The sequence below is a fragment of the Buteo buteo genome, chromosome 2 (genome assembly GCF_964188355.1).
Source record: "Buteo buteo chromosome 2, bButBut1.hap1.1, whole genome shotgun sequence".
In the NCBI taxonomy this organism is placed as follows: domain Eukaryota; kingdom Metazoa; phylum Chordata; class Aves; order Accipitriformes; family Accipitridae; genus Buteo; species Buteo buteo.
Window position 1 is genome coordinate 61,569,160 of NC_134172.1, and position 19,311 is coordinate 61,588,470.

The 19,311-nt window shown below is 43.3% G+C and overlaps 1 protein-coding gene across 5 annotated transcripts; it reads left to right on the plus strand.

The window, feature by feature from the left end:
• The first annotated feature begins 1,295 nt into the window (after nt 1-1,295).
• On the plus strand, nt 1,296-14,602 carry LSM5 (LSM5 homolog, U6 small nuclear RNA and mRNA degradation associated). 5 transcript variants are annotated; one of them, XM_075057318.1, is made up of 5 exons: nt 1,296-1,445; nt 8,902-8,997; nt 9,231-9,258; nt 9,923-9,995; nt 11,775-14,602. In XM_075057318.1, exons 2-5 carry the CDS (start codon nt 8,943-8,945, stop codon nt 11,805-11,807), a joined length of 189 nt encoding a protein of 62 aa, XP_074913419.1. In that variant the 5' UTR covers nt 1,296-1,445; nt 8,902-8,942; the 3' UTR covers nt 11,808-14,602. The 5 variants fall into 5 exon arrangements, with proteins under 5 accessions (XP_074913419.1, XP_074913428.1, XP_074913400.1 ...); XM_075057327.1 differs by lacking the exon at nt 1,296-1,445 and adding an exon at nt 1,631-1,742; XM_075057299.1 differs by lacking the exon at nt 1,296-1,445 and adding an exon at nt 7,723-7,903 and having other exon boundaries at nt 11,775-14,600.
• Nucleotides 14,603-19,311: the final 4,709 nt, after the last annotated feature.

Below are 19,311 nucleotides of genomic sequence, written 5' to 3' on the forward strand. Positions count from 1 at the left end.
TTAGAAAAACTGAATTGTATGTAGTAAGGATCATAACAATGGTTGGGATTATGATCTCTCACTTGGAAACTTCTGTAAAATAAATAGGTAAGAGAAAAGACTACAAAAGAATTGAGTGGACATAAATTTAATAAATGTCTCAGTATTACAAATTGGATAACATTTTACAAAGATAAAAATCTTAGATATGAATATAAAAATATAGAAAAAAGCCATTAGTTAAGTAAACAAACAAAAGTAGCAGGAAGAAGAAAGTGATTATTTTACGTGAAATATGGAAAACAGCAGTAAGGCTGAGACGGGCAACCAAAGGAACCTTAGTAGATATAGTAGATATATGAATGTAGATAGGAATTGTTTAATAATTATCTAGCTTATAATGAAGTTAAAGAAGTTTCAATAGAGGTAGACATGGCCCAAGGGGATGAGAAGCGATGTTTAACGTTTGCATTGTTGAGGCTGGCTGGGACAGGAGATAGTCCCTGGTAAGAAGCAGCAGTCGACCGGCCTTGTGATTTGGACAAATGCCAAGGAGCGACTGAGTCTGCGCAGGGACAGAAGGTTAAGAGTTCACCGTGAAGAAGACATACAGCCTTCATCTTCACGACCACCAGACGACCACCGTAAGGAGGCACTGCGCAAGCGCAGTTGAGCGGAGACTATGGAAATGACTTCCTGGAGCTGATTTTAATATGAAGCGGCGATAGTTAATGCCTATGTATAAGCGTATTGCGAAACTCTATACATATGTAACACTTGACTGTATAAATTTAAAGCAAACTACCAAGTCAGGCACGCACGACTTTGGTGGGACTACCCCCCGTGCTGCCCAGCGCTGAATGAACATACCTACTTTACAATCTCACTGATTGCGGAGTCTGTTTTCCGCACGTCAGGCAGGAGGAGGAAACACTGCTGTGTGAAGGGCCATCCACGTTCATTACAGTGAATGAAGGTGCACGAGAATTTCATTAATGCGATGATTGGCATAATCTGATCGTCCTAATTGACTACATCCATCTTCCACATACGGAAAACTACTTGGTTGAAGTTATTTTGGGGCAACCGGGGGCCGCCCTTTACTTCTGCGGGAGGCGGTAGCGATCGGTCAGCCCTGCGTCCAACATGGCGGCTAGCGCGACCGTCAGCCCGCCTCACCTCCTGTTGCCGGGGGAGCGCTGCCGCTTGGCGGGAAGCTGGAGTGGGGTGGGCGGGGTTGGAAGACGCCCGGCGGTTCCCGTCAGGCGAGGGTTTCCTCGGCCAGCCCGGGGGTGCAGTGCTGTGTGGAGGCGGCGTGAGGCGAGGGAGGGCGGTGGCGGCTGCATGGGGGCGGGGAGGCCGGGCCGCGCTCCCGTTTCGGCTCGGCGGCGGGAGGCGAAGCCCTTCGCCTTCGCAGGCGGGGTGAAGTGCGCGGGTCTGGCCGCAGCGTCCGGCGTTCTTGGCCGGTGAGGGAAAAATTGTCGCCGGCCCGGGGCTGAGGGGCCGGGGGTGTGGGCGGCGCGGGGCGGCCCTCCCGGCTCGTCAGTCGGGCGTCTGCGTGAGGCCGCCGGGGCGTCCCGGTCTCGGCGCGGGCAGCGAGCGGGGGGGTGGCGGCTCCGGGCCGAGGTTTGGGTGCGGAGCAAAGGCCGGCTGGGGACGAGCGTTGGTGCTGGGCAGAGCCGCGGTGATGTGCTGCGCGCTGTCGACACCGAGGTGTTCTCGGTGAAGGGAACGTGTTCCTGCGGCCGCAGAAACTTGTTGAGGTACCAGCAGCAGTAAAGCCTCCGAGGACACTAGAATGACTGTCTTTCCACTCCACTCTTGCAGCATGTAGGCAGGTGGCCCTTAGATGTAGTCACAGTGAATGACCCCAGTGGGGACCACACACTAGAATTCATTTTCTGTGAACTTCTCACCATCTACGATCCAGTCAACTGTTTCAAGTTTGGTAGGTAGAAGATGGGTCTCTTCTATCTCGGGTTCTGTTGAACTTCCCTCTAATCCTCCTTTGTGCCATTCAGAATGCAATTTTAGTGCTGTTTGAAGGCTTCATGGATGCTGTAGTTTCACTAAAATGTTAAAATAATCCTTTTGCAGTAAGCAGGACCAAATGTTATTTGAGTAGTGTATTTAATTGCAGTAGGGCACCATAAAGTAGGTGGGGTTCCAAATAGGCTTCTCCCTGGGAAATACTGTCATGTGGGAGTGATAGTGTCATTCTCCTGAGATTCACAGGACTCTCAAGCGTGCAAGCAAAAAAGGAGAGCTTGGGTTGTTACAGAGGTTTGCAGACACAAATGCAACATATCTTCGCCTCCAGCTTTGAACAGGACTAAATTTGGGTGGCAGAAACGTTGCTCAGATCTTAACCATTATCCCCACCCACATACTCTGCTGTCCCTTCTGCTGTTGACACTTCCACTTCCTGGGGGTCCCCACTTCGGAAAGGGTTTGCAGATCTCTAGCTCCTGTACTACTTCAGGAACTGCCTGTGCCTGATGAGATATGTTTAAAGAAGGTAACTGGTCAGCATTGTTTCCTTAGAAAATCTCGACTGAGGGTTGTAAAGCAGAGATATATTCCAGTGGGTTGTGAGGAGAGCAGAGAGAGGTTTGTGACCTCTGGGCACAGGCGTTAATTATTTGTGAAGTAGGAACTCCTCTTTGGGGCGTCTGGTCAAAGTGCTCCCCCCCAAATGCTAGCCACTAAAGGTGATTATTTTGTTTGTAATTCTGTGCTGTTTTCCTCAGATCCCCATTTCTGCCCTGGTGTCTACTGTGGAAGCTCTGGAGGTTGGCTACAGCCAACACAAAAATCCTTCTCATAACCTAATGCATGCTGCAGATGTGACACAGACGGTCTATTACCTCCATTTCAAGATGCGTGTAGTGCTAAGTTCAGGAGAAAGCCAGACAACACTGACGGGAATGGATTGAAGTCTTAAAGAAATACTGAGCACACAGTACATTCACGCAGTGGTTGTCAAGACAAACAACAGAACAATCTTTGACGATGGACTAGAGAAATTGAAGGCGGACAGATTCCAGGGTGGTGATCAGCCATTGCGGTTAGGGTTCAGCTGGTGGCTCAGGACTCGTGGCAATACTTGTGTCTCCCACTGTATGTTGATGATGCCTTTTTCTGGGCAGCTCAGTGAGAAACGTGAAGAAATGCTGCCACCAGCATGTACTGTGTGATGGAGCATAGGACAGAGAGGTGCAAGCTAACAAGGCATAGCACAGCTCCTGCTATGTCTTTAGGCCAGTTTCAACAATGGCTGAACTGACTTGCGCTCAGGAACAAACTTTTGTGCATACGGTCTGCCTTTCTGCGCTCCCTTGATTGCCACAGTCATGTTGCTTTCAGTTCTGAAGCCAGACCTGGATGCTCTTCCCTGAGGAGTAACATGCTCTAGTGGCTCCTGTATGCATGTCCCGAGTCTCCTGTGCTGAATGTAGCCTGCCCCTGTGAATTGCAATGTTTACTAAAGACATATTTGGAAGGAGTCGGGCCCTGTCTGTGTCAAGACCTGACTCAGACTGCCTGATTCTGACCGGTTGTGTCAGTTGCTCCTGATTGTGTCTGAAGTAAATAGGAATTAGGTCAAATTTGCAGCTAATACAGATGCATACTCAGACCCTCCTGTGAGATCCTAAATTGGTCACTGCTGCTTTTAGGGCCATTAGTTAATGAAAATGCACTGCAGGCTGTAGTCAGTAAGAATAATTCAGTGTTGAGTAATGCAAATTGCAAATGAGCAAATGGGTCCCCTTTCTCTCCTGAAACCCTTGAAGAAGGGCAGTTTTCACTTGGGGCTACTCTGCTCTGAAAAGGGGCTGCTGGATGGAAACAGCTGCCCAAGTGCAGCAGCCCTACTGCCTGTGTACATTCAGAACTGCCTTTTTCCACCTTGCTGCTTCTTGGTCTGTTAGTAATTTAGCTGCAACTCATCTGTGAATGAAGGAGTGCTATTTCATTCTAGCCCCTGTTGCCACGGTGCTGAATGGGGTTTCATATTCTGTCTGTGAGCACAATACAGCTAGGCAAGTGTTAAAAAAGAGAGCACTGGAAGGACATGAAAATACATGAGTAAGCGATGGAATAGTTTGCTTTTTTTTTTCTCTATAGAGCGAGAGAGATGGTGTAGCAGATGAAAAAAACAAAACAAAACAAAAAAAACCATAAACCAAACCATACCAAACCACCCCACTGTTTTAACTTACTTACAGAGCAAACTGGATATGAAGTCCTTGAGGTGCACCAGCACTGTCAGTTTCCTGTGTTCCTTGGTTTGGTGCAAGCCCTGGGCTCCAGTAACCTGTGCTGGATACCTGCCAGTCCACTCCATGGGTCCACATGAGAGCAAAGCAAACAGTGCTGTTGATTAGAAACCAAGGTGTAAAAAAGTAGTTGACAGCATGGCTTGCTCCCTGCTGGCTGTGGTGTTAAAGACCTTAAACCCAGAGGAGCTCAGGAGCTCCCAGAGGTATTTTTTTCTTGTAGAACCAGTTTTCATGGCAAAGCTCCACTTCCATGTTTTATTCCTACCATTGAGATGAAGCTTTTTTCTCACCTGTCTCATGAACTAGAGGTGGAATGCCGCTTCCCTGCATGTTGGCAAACAACACTCGCATTTGAATGCTCTCATACTTCTTGTTTGAGCAAGCAGACTCCGGAAGCAGGTAGGAGAGATGAGCCCGTGGGTTGTATCCTACCAAAGAAAGTAGGGATGCAAGCTGGGGGAAATCAAGCTCTCTCTATTTTTTTATTTTATTTTTTTTTTTACCCAAGGCCTTTGCTGTTCTGGATACCAAAACTAGCAATAGTGAAGTGCATGTGGGAGATAAACAGGATGGTTTTCTATGTGGTATTGGGTCAGGGAAGCAGTTGCTTTGCAGTGTTCTGGAAGATCAGCAGTCAGATCCAGCCCTGAGCCTTCTCTTCTCCCAGCTGCACAGCGGCAGTTTCCTCTGCCTGCCCTGGTGTGCCATGTGCCCTGGCCCCTCACCATCTTGAAGGCGCTGGACTGGGCCCGCACTGTGTTTGTCAGTGTCTTTCCTGTCCTGGGGACACCAGAACAGGACATGGGAGTCCGCATGCAGTCTCAAAAGTGGCAAATAAGAGAGGAGAGTGGGTTTTGGATTTTAAATTGGGTTTTATTGGTTTTTTTAATTGTTCATTGCCCGGTCTTGCCAAAACTACTTCCTGTCAGGACTGAAGGCTTCTCTTAAAGAGCTGTCTCTCCATCTTGAATGTTTGCAGGGATGGGGCATCTACCTTCTTTGATGACTTGTTGGTATTCTCTGCGCACTGCCAGCTTGCGTCTGGCTTCATCTTCACTCACCCGTTTGGTAGCTGAGGACAGCCACCCCCCACTGGTTTTGTCATCCTCGGAATGACAAAATGCCCCCTCCAGGCCCCAATAACCTGGGTGACACTCCAGGGGAGTCCAAGAGGCTGTGGTGGTGTCCAGCTGGAGGGATGAAACAATTGTCTGGTTTGTCTTGAGCTCTTGTATTTCAAGTATCTTCGATGAATACCTGTGCCTTATCTAGAGAAGATACATAGCATTGGAACAGTGTTATTGGTGTTGCAAATCCAACATTGAATTGAAGTGCAATCTGAAAAAGCACAAGCCATAGTTCTTCAATCTGTGTGGGCAATTACCCCACATCAGGTTATCAAACCCAGAGTAATAGTAGCTGAAGAAGCTGGAGCAACAGCATTATTTATGTATTACTGGAAGGAGATGACACTCCTGTTTTCCTTCCTTATCACAGGCTGGCTCATCATGGTTTGTAGTCTTGTACTACAAGCACATGGCCTGGATGCGTTTCCACAAGATCAATATGTAAATACTTGGATTTGGTTGGCCTCTACTGTAACTAACTCATCTGCCTTCTCTATTGTATTGATTAACAGCTGCAGATCTTTTGACAACGTTTTATTGGCTTGCAAACTCCAGTAGCTGTATTACAGAATTATACTATGTTAAGTGCTTTTGATATTAATGTTCCTCATTGCTATTTTTTCCAAGTAGGTAATGGCTGTATTCCCGGGAACATTACAAAATCAGCTGGCGGTGGACTCTCTCCTTCTACACCATAAACGCTGTCCCATCTTGAAGGCATGTGTTGCTTCAATGTAACTGATTAATCAGCCAACCTAGAGGATGACATTCAATGTTTCCAAGATTTTAACACATCAAATGAAACAATCTACTGGTGGTGCCTGGCTGGCTGAGCTGTGTAATTCCCTGACAGGATGGGTGGGACACTTGATTCAAAGCACTATTGTAGGGATAAGTTTATTCCTTTTTCTATATGTGTTCATTACATGCCTCTACACATTACCCTGCCCTGCACCCTGCAAGCCCAAATGGGCACCTCCAGCTTTGCCAGCCCCAGCGGAAGTGCTCCCTTGAGTGAGGGGGTGGAACGTGGGATAATAACGGACGATTGGCGAGGAGGATTATAAACATGCTCAAGTGACCTGCAGCTGGCGTGCAGAAGTATACATATATTATACTAATTGCTGTTTATCCTTACATGCTTGACAAGTAGAACATCTGTGTTTTGGTAACACAGGCCTGTGACAAACTTAAGAGGCACCCTATCGAACACGCTTGAGATTCCCGTCCTGGTGTGGGAAGGATCAAAGCACAGTGGATTGTGCCTGCACGAATCCCTGATAAACTGGTGAAAACAGCAGGGTCAGCAATCCCCTAGCATGGGCTGAGCTCAGCAGTCCCTGTGACCCTGCTCATGTGCCTGTGCCTGGGTGTTGCTTCAGGGATCCCCTGGTTGGTGAGGTAGCAAAAATAAATTTACTGTTTGCATTTAATCCGTGGTTTTGTGGTTGTTCCTGCGTCCTGCCTGTGCTGCCTCACACAGTCATTGTAACTACCCCAGCTGGCACTTCAAACACCCTCTGCTCAAGGAGACACACCAGCCCTGCAGCCTCACAGTGAGTCAAGTCCAGCATTCTATCTCTCTGCTCTGGTCACGGCAAAGCGCCCCTGCCTGGAGCCCAGTGGGGCAGCAGCACTCACCCATTTCAAAGGTTGCATTTAACTTCAAGAACAGAAAGTCCAAGCATTCAGTGTTACCTGGGAACTAACCACATTTAAGAACCAAGCCAGCAGCTGTTCATCCTTCAAAAGGCACATGTGCTTCTGGAGGCAGCACCACCTTCCTAGGCGAAGGACAGAGTTTATTCAGGCTCAATTCTTCTGGCATCTGCCCTGTCATAAAACGTGCAATGGCTCTGGAAGTTGAAACGCCGGTTTAATTAATGCTGTAGCATTAAGCAAGCAAAGCCTGTTTGAATGGCCAGTGGTTTTTTGGCTCCAAGCCCATTGTGCACAGGCAAAAGGGCTTCAAAAATCCTTCTTACAACAGCCATCTTGTGAATTGATAAGCAAATCTGGGGGAAAACATAACTACCAGCACATAAAACAGCTATGATGTACAGTGCATAAAATCCTTCCACCTGACGCACCCGAGGGAAAGAAGACTTATTTGAAGGGGAGATTGACACCCTGAGGCCGCCGGGCTGTTCGGGTACCGGTTGCACCGGCCACAGCCCAAGGCGGCGCCGGACGGCTGGAGGAGAAATAAAGGGGGTTTCCTTTAAAACTCTACCGGGATGCGTTCAACACGCGCGACTGCCAGGAACGCGAGCCGCGCGTTCAACACCCACCTCACGAAATGTCATGACTCCCGCTCGTTCCCGGCATTTATAGGAAAACGGTCGGGGGCGGGGGAGGGACAGGGAGGAGGCACCGGAGTGGGGGAGCGGCAGCTCTGCCATCCGCTCGTCGGGGCTGGCCCTCTCGGGAGGCGGTGGAAGCAGCGATTGGTCAGGTCTGGGTCCAACATGGCGGCTAACGCGACCACCAACCCTTCTCAGCTCCTGCCGCTCGGTAACCGGCGCTGCCGCGTTTCTTCCGCGCTCTCTTGGTGTTCGGGGGGAGGATTCCGTCTTGTGGGCGGCGGGCGGAAGGGAAGGAAGGAAGGAAGGAAGGAAGGAAGGAAAAGAGAGGCCATTTGCGGATACCTCTGGGTGATGCGAGCGCCGCTGCCGCCGCTTGGCGGGAAGCTGGAGTGGGGTGGGCGGGGTTGGAAGACGCCCGGCGGTTCCCGTCAGGCGAGGGTTTCCTCGGCCAGCCCGGGGGTGCAGTGCTGTGTGGAGGCGGCGTGAGGCGAGGGAGGGCGGTGGCGGCTGCATGGGGGCGGGGAGGCCGGGCCGCGCTCCCGCTTCGGCTCGGCGGCGGGAGGCAAAGCCCTTCGCCTTCGCAGGCGGGGTGAAGTGCGCGGGTCTGGCCGCAGCGTCCGGCGTTCTTGGCCGGTGAGGGAAAAATTGTCGCCGGCCCGGGGCTGAGGGGCCGGGGGTGTGGGCGGCGCGGGGCGGCCCTCCCGGCTCGTCAGTCGGGCGTCTGCGTGAGGCCGCGGGGCCTCCCGCCGGTCGGGAGCCGCGGCCGGACCGGTCGGCGGCCCGGTCCCTGCCCGCGGCGGCGAGAGGCGCCGGGGCGTCCCGGTCTCGGCGCGGGCAGCGAGCGGGGGGGTGGCGGCTCCGGGCCGAGGTTTGGGTGCGGAGCAAAGGCCGGCTGGGGACGAGCGTTGGTGCTGGGCAGAGCCGCGGTGATGTGCTGCGCACTGTCGACACCGAGGTGTTCTCGGTGAAGGGAACGTGTTCCTGCGGCCGCAGAAACTTGTTGAGGTACCAGCAGCAGTAAAGCCTGCGAGGAAACGGGTTTTTTAATGTTTTTTCCTCTTTTTTTTTTCTTCTTCTTTTTGTGTTTTTTACCTGTGCCCGTGGCATTTAGTTTTTTTGCTGCCACAATGTTAAGGTTTTTGTTCGAAAAATGTTCTATAAAACAATCTCCTGTGTCTTTCCGTTTATTTTTGTTTTTATTTACAGAACTTGTGGACAAATGTATAGGTTCACGCATTCATATTGTGATGAAGAGTGATAAAGAAATTGTTGGAACACTTCTAGGATTTGATGACTTTGTCAGTATCCTTTGATGGAAATGTTTAAGGCTGTCCAGTTTATGTTCCAGTTCAATTATGTTATTGCTTTTGAAAGGTTTGAGTTCACCGGATGGAACCTTTTTGTATGGATCCATTGTATTATTCCGACTTTTTTATTTTACAGATAAAATCACAGCTCAGTGTAAAATGGAAATAACTTTAAATATTTTTATTTTAAAATTCGGGGCCTTATTTTCCTTGAAACTGGATTTTCAGATATGGTATTAGAAGACGTTACAGAATTGTAAGTATTATTTCTGCCTCTTGTTGCTATTTAATGTTTGGTTTCCTGAGGAAAAATATTTTGTAAGATCTATAAGCAAAGTGTTTTTATATTTTTTGAATACTTGCCAGCTGAATGGTTTGTACCTTGGACTTTTAACTATAGAGGGTGATCTATTCAGGACAGCCATGTCACAGAGTAGCTGTTGCATGATTTATACTTGTAAACAGGTTCCTACTTTGTAGCCTTAACTTTGCATGGATTGTGTGTTGAACTTTTCCAGTAGTTTATTTGCTTTTACATTTCCTTAAGGTCTAGGCAAAGATTTAGAAAGTAGAAAGTTAGCAGACTTAAGGATAAGTATTTATTACTTTGCCATGCCATGTTGCTATTTGAAACCTATTTTGAGTATTGGTGGTATTTAAGAAGTTGCCAAGATTTAGAGGGTGAATCTGTATCTTTATGTGTACTGAGCAGAAAAGTACAATGGATCTTTTTAGTTGCCAGGTAGTTTTCTTTACCCAGGTGGTCAATTTATCAAGATTACACTGCAGTGTGGCTAATTTATTTGTTAGTTCCAACAACTGTCATCTTAATGTAGAGATTTATGTCAGCTTTGTAATCAAAACTGGAATTGTTGTCCCTGGTTGTGTGTTCTTTCTGACTTTTTCTAATGCTGCTTCAGTGAGATTACCCCTGAGGGCAGAAGAATCACAAAGCTAGACCAGATTTTGCTAAATGGAAACAATATAACAATGGTAAGTCATCGTTGTTAAAATGCTGCATGCCTTTATTTTCTGTACCTGTAAATTAATTAGTAATTGAGTTCAACTTCTTTAAGCTGATATTTCCAGACAGTTCAATTATATAAGGTGCTTTCAAGTAGTGTCTGGGGCATATATGTGTATGAATGATGCTGGAAAAGTGATCTTAATGTCTTAGTTGGTATATGTTACAGTTAAAAAAAAAAAAGACATGGCCCTAATTTTATTTTGGTGAATGTTTTTTGGTCTTCAGGTGTGCAAGGGAGTCACTGGCTTTGTTAAGCACTCTGTAGGCTGGTTCATACAGTGGCTTTTAACTCATGAGTGTTTGCCTGCATAAGTGTGTAGGTGGAATGCATCTACACTTTATCCATTATTGTACGTATAAATGTGTTTGCAGCGGTTTGGATGCTTACAAGCTTGTCAAGTTGTTTGGCAGTTATGATACCATGTGATGCCCAGAGATGCCCAGAGAGCTGTACCTTTATGTGCTCTGAAAAAATCCCAAGGTCTGTTGGATTATACCAAATCAGAAGCACTATGATTTTTAGTTTATCATCTGCTGATCTATGTAGATCAGTACTGAAACAGTAATTAAATACTGTGATTATGCATCCCTAAGCTGAATTTTGCAACTTCCTAAATACCACAAAAGCGTACCCAGAGCAGTTTTTTGCTTGTCCACATAGATGGCTACAAAGTCTGGACTTCCTACATAAGGGCATTCCTAATTTTGTGGGAAGAGGAGAGGAAGACTGACTTGAGTCAAAGTCAGCTCTTTGTGAACGAGGAATAATCTCCATTTTGCTGTCCTACCTACCTTGCACCTCCTCACTGTGTGTCTGAGCAAGTGTCATTTTGACTTAAATTCTAAGCCTTTTTCTGCTTTTGTTATTGTTCTGCCTCCTTAAAGGATAGTGCATGTTCTTCTTGTATGGGGTAAATTTACTACCATCCAGTTAAGCTGGTGGAATACTGCCCTTGAAGCAGAAGCTGGTGATTCTTAGAGTGCAAATTTTCAGGGAGATGTAGATAAGTTTCTGTATTAGACCTTGTGTCTCTCTTGTGGACACATCTTTGCATGTCAGGAAGATTATATGCTTTAGACTTTTTCTTGCTTTGGTCCCGAAAGCAGTGAAGCTCTTTTGTCTTTAGAAGTGCTCAGCTAATTATGAAGAATATATCAGTAAAAGCAACAGTTATCCTCTTCTTTTTTCCTTTATTCATGTTTTTCCTTCTGTATTTCTTTTCTGTTGTTCAGTTCTTTACTTTCTTCTCAGGAAAATTACTCCCTGCTGCCTGTAGAAGGGTTGAGACTCTTTATTACCTTTGGGCTCTGCTTAGCAATAGAAATTGGAAAGAGGAAACCAACTTCCCAGTATAGTGGCAGTCTGGGGAGGAATCAGCAATTGAAGAAATTCTTCACGAAAGGATGTTCTTTGTCCTTTTAAAAATGAGCTCTAGTGTTTCTAGACAGAATCATCTCCTTGAAGTGAATACCAAAGACAAAAACCAAAATGTGTGTTACCTAGGAACTCCTTTGTGTTTTGTTAAAGATTATTTGTATTTTGGAGATTCTTTCTGGCATGTGCTTCTCTGGCAGTAACTGACTTCCTCTCTTGGGAGAGGAAGATAATATTGAATCTAAAAAACACTTTTGTGGTCTACAAATGAAGTCTCCATCTGCTAAAATGTTGTAAACCAAGAACTGTCACGTGTGGGTTTGTAAAACTCAAATCTATGGCACTAACACAAAATTGTCTTCTTTTATAGCTGGTTCCTGGAGGAGAAGGACCTGAAGTATAAATTGATGCAGTTGTCATCTGTGAAGACATGTTATATATACATATGTAATCTAAATAGAGCTTTTGGGGTATGGGTGTGGGTGGGTTTTGGCGTGGGTCGTTTGGTTTTTTTACACACTTGCAGTTGACATTTGATAAAAGAGAAGGATTTCGCCTTCAGGAAGGGTGCATTGCTAATGATAATGCTGATTTTATAAGTTGAAATCATGATTTTCTTGTAAAGACGCACTAATTTGTTCAGAATAAAAGGCTTTCTTTTTGTTAGTTACTGTGTTCTGTTATGTAAGTGCGCGAGTTTTATAACTGGTTGATGGAGTGGAAAAATAATAGTTACATTCCAGTTGCTGTCAGTCTTCAGTTTTTCTACATCTGTTGCATTTGTTTATGGCCCAGGTCTATATAAAACCCAAGTTATGAGCCAAGAGATTGCTATTCTTTGCAGTACAGGCAGATACTAAGCTGGATGGTTTGTTTAAACACTGCTTCAGGCTGTGTCACCATAAACCATGTGGTAGAGTGCTGTAGAATTCTGAAAGCTCTTCAAAGTGGATGCATCTATTTGATGCTCAGCAGCTTTTGGTTCTGCTGGCCTTGAGGTTCAGCTCTCTTGGACTTCTTTTGCTTGGCAGATGTACTTTCTTATAGTAAAGGCACTGTAGTGGTATTTGGCAAGTGAGGACAGACAGACCAGACCTAGTTCATGACCGGGTGAGAGGGTGGGAAGGTTGGTGTTGAAACTTCTCATTCCTATCAGTGGTGAGACTGCTTGCACCACTAAGTGGTGCTGTGTATGTATACTTATTTAAATTGGGAGCTGCCTGTGCCTGCCTGCTTGTGTAGTTCGGAGTAGTCATTTTAGAGGAAACGTTCTTTTGGCTGCATTTGTTCTCCTGTGATACAAAAACTTGACAGTGCTTGGGGGCAACTACTACTTTAGGAGAATTTCTATAAAGTAATAAATTGCTGGTTTTATTTTGCCATGATGGACAAAAAAATAACTGATTCTAAATCACGTCCACGGCAGCTTATGCTTCCATAACACACCATTCAACTGATTTCTATGTGTAAATGTCTTTGGAGAGGAATCACAGGTGCCTGCTGTTACTATAGGGACAAGCAGCATGGGTTCACAGGAGCAGAACATGCTTTGCCTTTCCATCACGAGAAGAAGAAAGAAGAGTTGAAGAAAGGTGCTCAGGAGCAAAAGACTGCAAGGAAGTTGCTGTACTTGATCCTTTTGCCTTGCTTTATCTGACAGAAAAGCTACCTTCTGCTAGCTGGGTCTTGGCTTGAAATACAGTGAGAACTTCTTGCTTTAGCCTATTAAAGGAGAAAGAGACTCCCTCCCCTCTCCCAGGGATTGTGCTACTTTTGGCTCACTTGTTCTGAATATATGATCTGCAATTACAATGTTTAGATTGCATGGTGACAATCTATACTATTGAGTCCCTGAATGGGTTTTCATTTCTGTCCCCATTTCCTTCTCCAGCTTTTTTCAATATATCAATTAAAAAAAAAAGATTTTTTTTTAAACTTACATGAACATCTGTCAGCTTTGGCCCCAAACACTTTATTTCCTAGAAACAGTTTGAGTCTTTTCATCAGAATATTTAAAAGATCTCTAGCCAGTGTAGTACTATTGTGTTGGGGTTTTTTAATAAGTTTCTATACAGGTTCCAGTGTGTGAACTAAATTTCTACTGTGTTCAGTATTTTGAAAACAGTCTTAAGCTGAAGAGAGATTTCATGCTTGGGAGAGACAAAGAACAGGTCTTGACTCAAAAGCAACTTTTCAAAGGGAAAGGTAAACTATTTTATTTCTTTTGGTATTTTTATTCTGACAGCACAAACATCTTGTTCTCTCAGGATTTTGTTATCTCTGGAAAAAAAACCTTAGTATTGCCTCACTTCCTCTTTCCGTGGTTGTGGGTTTTTCACTCCTTTCAGAAGAAGTGCTGAGACTCTTATGTTTTAGGAAGGCGTTTTAACTCACAACTCAGAGGTCTGCAGACTTCACTGTAGAGGCAGTTTCTGTGCATCCAAATGCTGTTAATCCATTAAAATACAAGAGGAAAGATTTGTAACTTGGAGCTGAGAAGTCAAAGTATTCCAGATGGGTCTGGTTTACTTTGCATTCAGTATTCATGTAGCCTGTTGCTTTGAAAGTGCAGGTAATAAGCTTTTCAATTGAATAAACGAGTGGTGGTGGTTTTTGTTTTTCTTCCCCTAGAAATCCAGTGCTTAATCATACTGCACTGTCCTGTAGAAATTGTGGATGCTGTGGTGTTCTCCAGAATGCTACTTAGGCTGCCACTACAAGTAGGTCATTTATAATAATAACCTTAGACTTTAAAAATACATAACACTTAATGATGCTTAAAGTTTAGAGCAGGGTAGTCATCGGGTTAAAATAACTTCATGCTTGTGACATGCACAGTGATGGTTCCTTTCAGGTTTTTGAGTGTTTTTTTTCCTTCTTTAAGATAGTACTGGTTGCAGTGATCTTTAGTTTTACGATATGGCTAACTGTCTTAGTATGGATATGATTCCTTTCTGCCTACTATTTGAGTTTACTTGCAGACATAGTTGAGATAGCTCTTTAGAGTTGTGTGTGGAGTGTGTGCGTATATAGATATGGGTGTGTGTGAAAGTAATAAGACCTAAAGTGCCCTCCCCACATCATTAGTTTTTGATGACCTGTATTTCAGTGTTACCAAGATTTTAAAGCAACCTGAGTATTGCTATTGCAAATGTTTCCATGTTTGTCTAACTATTCTGATGAAATAAATAAAAAAAAGAAATCAAAACACTGAATGTTTTATTACATGCCCTATAACTATATAGGCTTTCTCTGTCTGATATCTATTTCTTTTTTCAGGATTCACTGTATTTTTTTTACCGTATGAAATGGAAAGAGATTTCTGGCTTACTGTTGGCTTTTAATAGATGTTTTGTCCTTGGGGAATTAATTCATAGAGTTTGGAATTTAACTTAAGGACATTTTGCATGCCCGTGTTCAAATATTGATGCTAACAAGCCACCATACAGTTCATGTTCATAGCCTTATGGATACTTAAAGATAGGCAATAGTCTTATTTTTTAATAATGCTTAACCTTTTTCTCTTTGGCAAGAACAAGCAAGTCTGCCTGGTTTTGTAGTACTTGCAGCTTTTCCTTATCATCAGATTTTGAAAAAGGGAGAACCAGTATCAAGTACACAGTTAGGATGGTGATTTTTACAATACTGAGTTGCATAACAGTCTCAGGAAGAACATATGTGACTGGGCGTGAGAGTCTGTGGTGCAGCATTACTAACATTTGCTAAAAAAAGTTTTAAAGAATGTAGCATTTGCTTTATGAATGATACTTGAGGACAAATTCTGATGCTGCTAAAGTATTGAAAAATATGCACTGATTTCAGTGATTATGCAGGTTTGATTTCTGCTCATGCCTTAAATCTGAAGAGAAACCTACATTTGAAGGAGGATTCTGTATGAAGGGTAATCAAACCAGTAACCTACTTCAAGAATTACTTTAAAATATTTGGAGCATCGGTTAAAGGCAAATAAGTAAAGTTTATCATATGCTCCTACATCAGCTGTGACTATTGAATACAGACAGCAGTCCACCTCAGAACTTTTTGGTGTACAACTGAAACATTTCAGTTGTAAGACTTCACAGCCATGAGCTGATGAGCCACGGTTCTCTCAAAGTGCTTTAAGTTTAGTTTCTTGTGTGGCAGTGACTCTTTTCAACATTAGGAACTATACAACAGGGTAAAAGACAAATTTAGTGAATGATATGCGTCATTATCAAAGCTGTTTGCATTTCACCATGATGCAGATCCTTTCTATAGGAGTTGTGTTGGCACATGCCTTAGAATTCAGCTAATCCTCTCTTGAACTCCTTTAGACTTTTGGCCTCCACTACATCCCTGACAATTATTTCCTTTACAAATAAAAAAAAAAAGGGGGGGGGGGGAAGAAGAAGAATGGGTGGAGGAAGTGGGGGTAAAAAGTATGTTGTCTGCCAGTGCTGTGAGCTGCTCACTCACTTTTTCTGTAGAACTCCTGGTTGTTTATTTTTCTACCTCAGCCTATTAGCCTATCCTCTGCACCTCTGGCTGTTTCCTGAAGTTCGTCTGTAGTTTCCTACATTAGTAGGTAAATGTATCTACTTTATTTTATAGAGCTTTGATAGTCTTTAAATTATAGAAGTATTTAAATCTTGGAAGAAATGTATTTGCTTATTGATTTTTTTGTGATTAGCTATGAAATTCTTATTTATTAGTTGCCCCTTTTTAAATTAAAATAAAAATTAATGTTATGCAAGAAATATATTGAAAGTAAACGTTAGGGTCTTACTACTGCTCGATGTCGAGAGATCATGGGAAATGCAGAGAATTTGTGTTAAAAGTTATGGACATTTTTCAAGATATTTTTCCAGGTCTGAGGCACACTGAAAGATTTCTTTCATGTGGTAGGGTGTTTGGTTTCATTGACTTCAGCAGAATACATTGACTTAAAATAGCTGAGAATCTGATTATAAGATTTTATACTCTACCTAATGTAGTGTTGTGATGACTTGTCATCTGAAATCAAAATTGTATTTGATCATCTTAACAGGAGGCTGGATCTTTGATCTGGAAATTATGCTGATAGGGATGTTACAGAATCCATGCTCGTGACTTAACTGGTTTCTTGCAGCCCCTCAAGTTCATTAAGGACAATAAAGACCCATTCCTTTTTGTTATGGTGCTATCATCAGTGATGGAGGTATTACCTTGTCAGTTGTAAGACGTGGTTTAACTGCTGTTGGATTCTGCTTTTATGCCTGAAAAACCTGTTGATTTAAATGGGTTTGCGCAGCTTATGCTAATGATATGGCTGGAATGAAGCAGGGTCTTGTATAGTCTGCAAGGACTGTATATGGTCATGGTTTATAGCTGGGTGGGAGGGATTCATTCAAGTCACTTCTTATTTGCACTATTTAATAGCTTAAATATGAGTGAACAGTATAATTGGAACAGTTTCATTTTTACAAGAGGAAATTTATAAATCAGTTTTTATCCTGTGTTAGAATTAAGATACGTATTTACTGAAGACAATGAGTCTAGCCCAAACACTGAAATGCTTCTGTTTTGGGTACACTATTGGAACTTTTGTAGAATTTTCAAATCATAACAGTCTGTCAGTTTCTGCTTGTTGAGTCAGACATTACATGATGCCCTTTGAACAGGTAAATACTGCAATAATTGGTATTTGGTTTGTAGACTATACCTTTTGTATGCTCTGAAGTCACATCTAAATAACTTCTATTTTTTCCTTTTCATTTATAAAAGTTCTGTTCATCAAACCATATAAGCACATACCTGAATTCCACTAAATTCGATGTTAAACTTCCTGAATTGCTATAAACTATTGTGTTGCTGTAAACTGTTTTGGCTGATAAACCTAAGCGGTCAGCTTGGTATTCCTACATGTATATGTGATTAAAATGCAATAGCTCAGAACAAGTTACCAGGCAACTGCACACTCTGGCTGCATAGGAGGCACAAAGCACCTGGCCCGTTCCTTTTAATCAGCGGAAAAGTACAGATTCTCCTGTGACCTTGGTCACTCTGTCTAACATATAGTTAAGAGTACTTTTATACTGCTCTCACAGTGGGAGAAACACTGTGTGTATTTGTGCAGTGTGTGAGAATCACTTTACCAAGATTCTTTCATTTCTAAAACACTTGGGGAAAAAACACCCAAAACAAAATGCAATTTTAAAACTTATTTAACCCAAGGCAGACTTACTTTACAATTGTACAACCTTGTAGACTGTACTGAGAATGAGTATCTTGTATGTGACATATTTTAAAGTTTCATTTTTGGTTTTACACACTTTTGCTGATCGTTAATGCCTTTGTTTGCTAATGGCAACTGGCAACAGACAATGCATATTGGTTTCAAGGCCCTGTGGAACAGAGAAGGTAGTTTGCCAGTGTTCTAACTGCTGTTGCAGACATTGTTTCGGTGGATTGCGAGTGACACATTGCGAGTACCTTTTCCTACCATTGCTGCATTTATTTTTTCAAATCCAGAAGAATGTTTCTGTACTTCCCTTCCCCATAGATGCACGTTGATCTATGTTGCGTGCTCTTGCAGAGTTCTTAGTCTACCAGTTACAGATTACTCCTTTCAGTTTTCGTGCATTTATGAATGTGTATCTACCTATATACCCACTAAACTAACATTTATTCAGAGGTAATATGCAACTGCTACAGAAGTCAGCTATTTTGCAACTTACGGTGTTTGCCCCCAGTCAGTTGTTTTACTATCTATAAGTACCTAATGACCGAGAAGGGGAATGTCAGAAAATAGACGAGTTAGGCTTTATATTAGAAATGGGTTTTGTAAGATTTAAGAGAACACAGTTTTGGAATAAGGATTTATGTACCGCGCTCGGTGTTCTGTTGGGCTAATGTTTTGCAAGAAACTGAGTTGTTTAACTTTCAAATGCTGTTTATGTAAATTGGCTTACCTATGAGTAATCTCCTTCAGCTGTGTGTAACAATGAAATAAATTTGCATATGTAGACATGTGCATATGCATACATAATTGTATGTGCACAGCTGGGGATGATGCTTGTGTTTGGTGAGGATAGAAATACACAGAGGCACAGCAATGGGGAAAGAAGCAGCTTTAAAGATAGTCTAGTGTTGTTCTCATTCTAAAGGTGAATGTTATCAACTTCCTGTATCATTCTTGACAAATGCCTGTCTAATTTATTCGTAAACATTTCCTTTAATTATTACTACTGTTGCAAAGATTGCTACATACCCTAAGTTTTTCAGGTTGTAATTCAAACCCCATTATTCTGTGTCCTGTGTGCAGTGGATGTACACAAGATTTTCTTTATAGCTACCTTTTAGAGTTTAAACATTGTTATTTCTCTTCAGTATTGCCTTTTCCAGGTTAAGCAGCTGTTTTTCAGTTTATACTTTGAAGTCAAACTTTTATACATCATTGACCACTTTGTGGGACTTCTGTAGACTCTCACCAGTTACACTACACCCTTCTTGAAAAGCAGTACATCATCTGGAGGGTTCAACAGCTAATCCATGCAAACGTAGTGCTGCAAAAATAATGCTTGGATGTACCAACTCAAGTGTGATGTGTGATGAGGAATCACTGGGCCTTTTAATTAGTGAGAAGCAGTACATAAAAACTAGGTGACAGAAACGGGACGTGAGGCTGGCATACTGGTCTTCAAGCTTGCAGTGCAGCTCTGTGGGCTTTGGATGACTAAAGAAAAGCATGAGGCACAGGAGAGAACTGCTGCTGGATCTTAGTAAATCATTTGGAGAGAGGTTTTCAAAGTCAGGAATTAAAGTTAGGTGCCCAATTCCAGATTGCCCGTGAAATCACTGTGTACTTCCCTTGCTTGTGTAACTTTGTGTTGTATATTGTCTAGCAGCTTTTATTTCAAAGTTAATTAATTGCATTGCTCTTGTTGTTG

Coding starts and splice junctions, on each gene's coding strand:
- LSM5 (XM_075057299.1), top strand. CDS start 7,858: ATGGCGGCTAACGCGACCACCAACCCTTCTCAGCTCCTGCCGCTCG. Junction 7,904..8,901: donor TTCTCAGCTCCTGCCGCTCG/GTAACCGGCGCT, acceptor TTTTATTTACAG/AACTTGTGGACAAATGTATA. Junction 9,996..11,774: donor ATGGAAACAATATAACAATG/GTAAGTCATCGT, acceptor CTTCTTTTATAG/CTGGTTCCTGGAGGAGAAGG.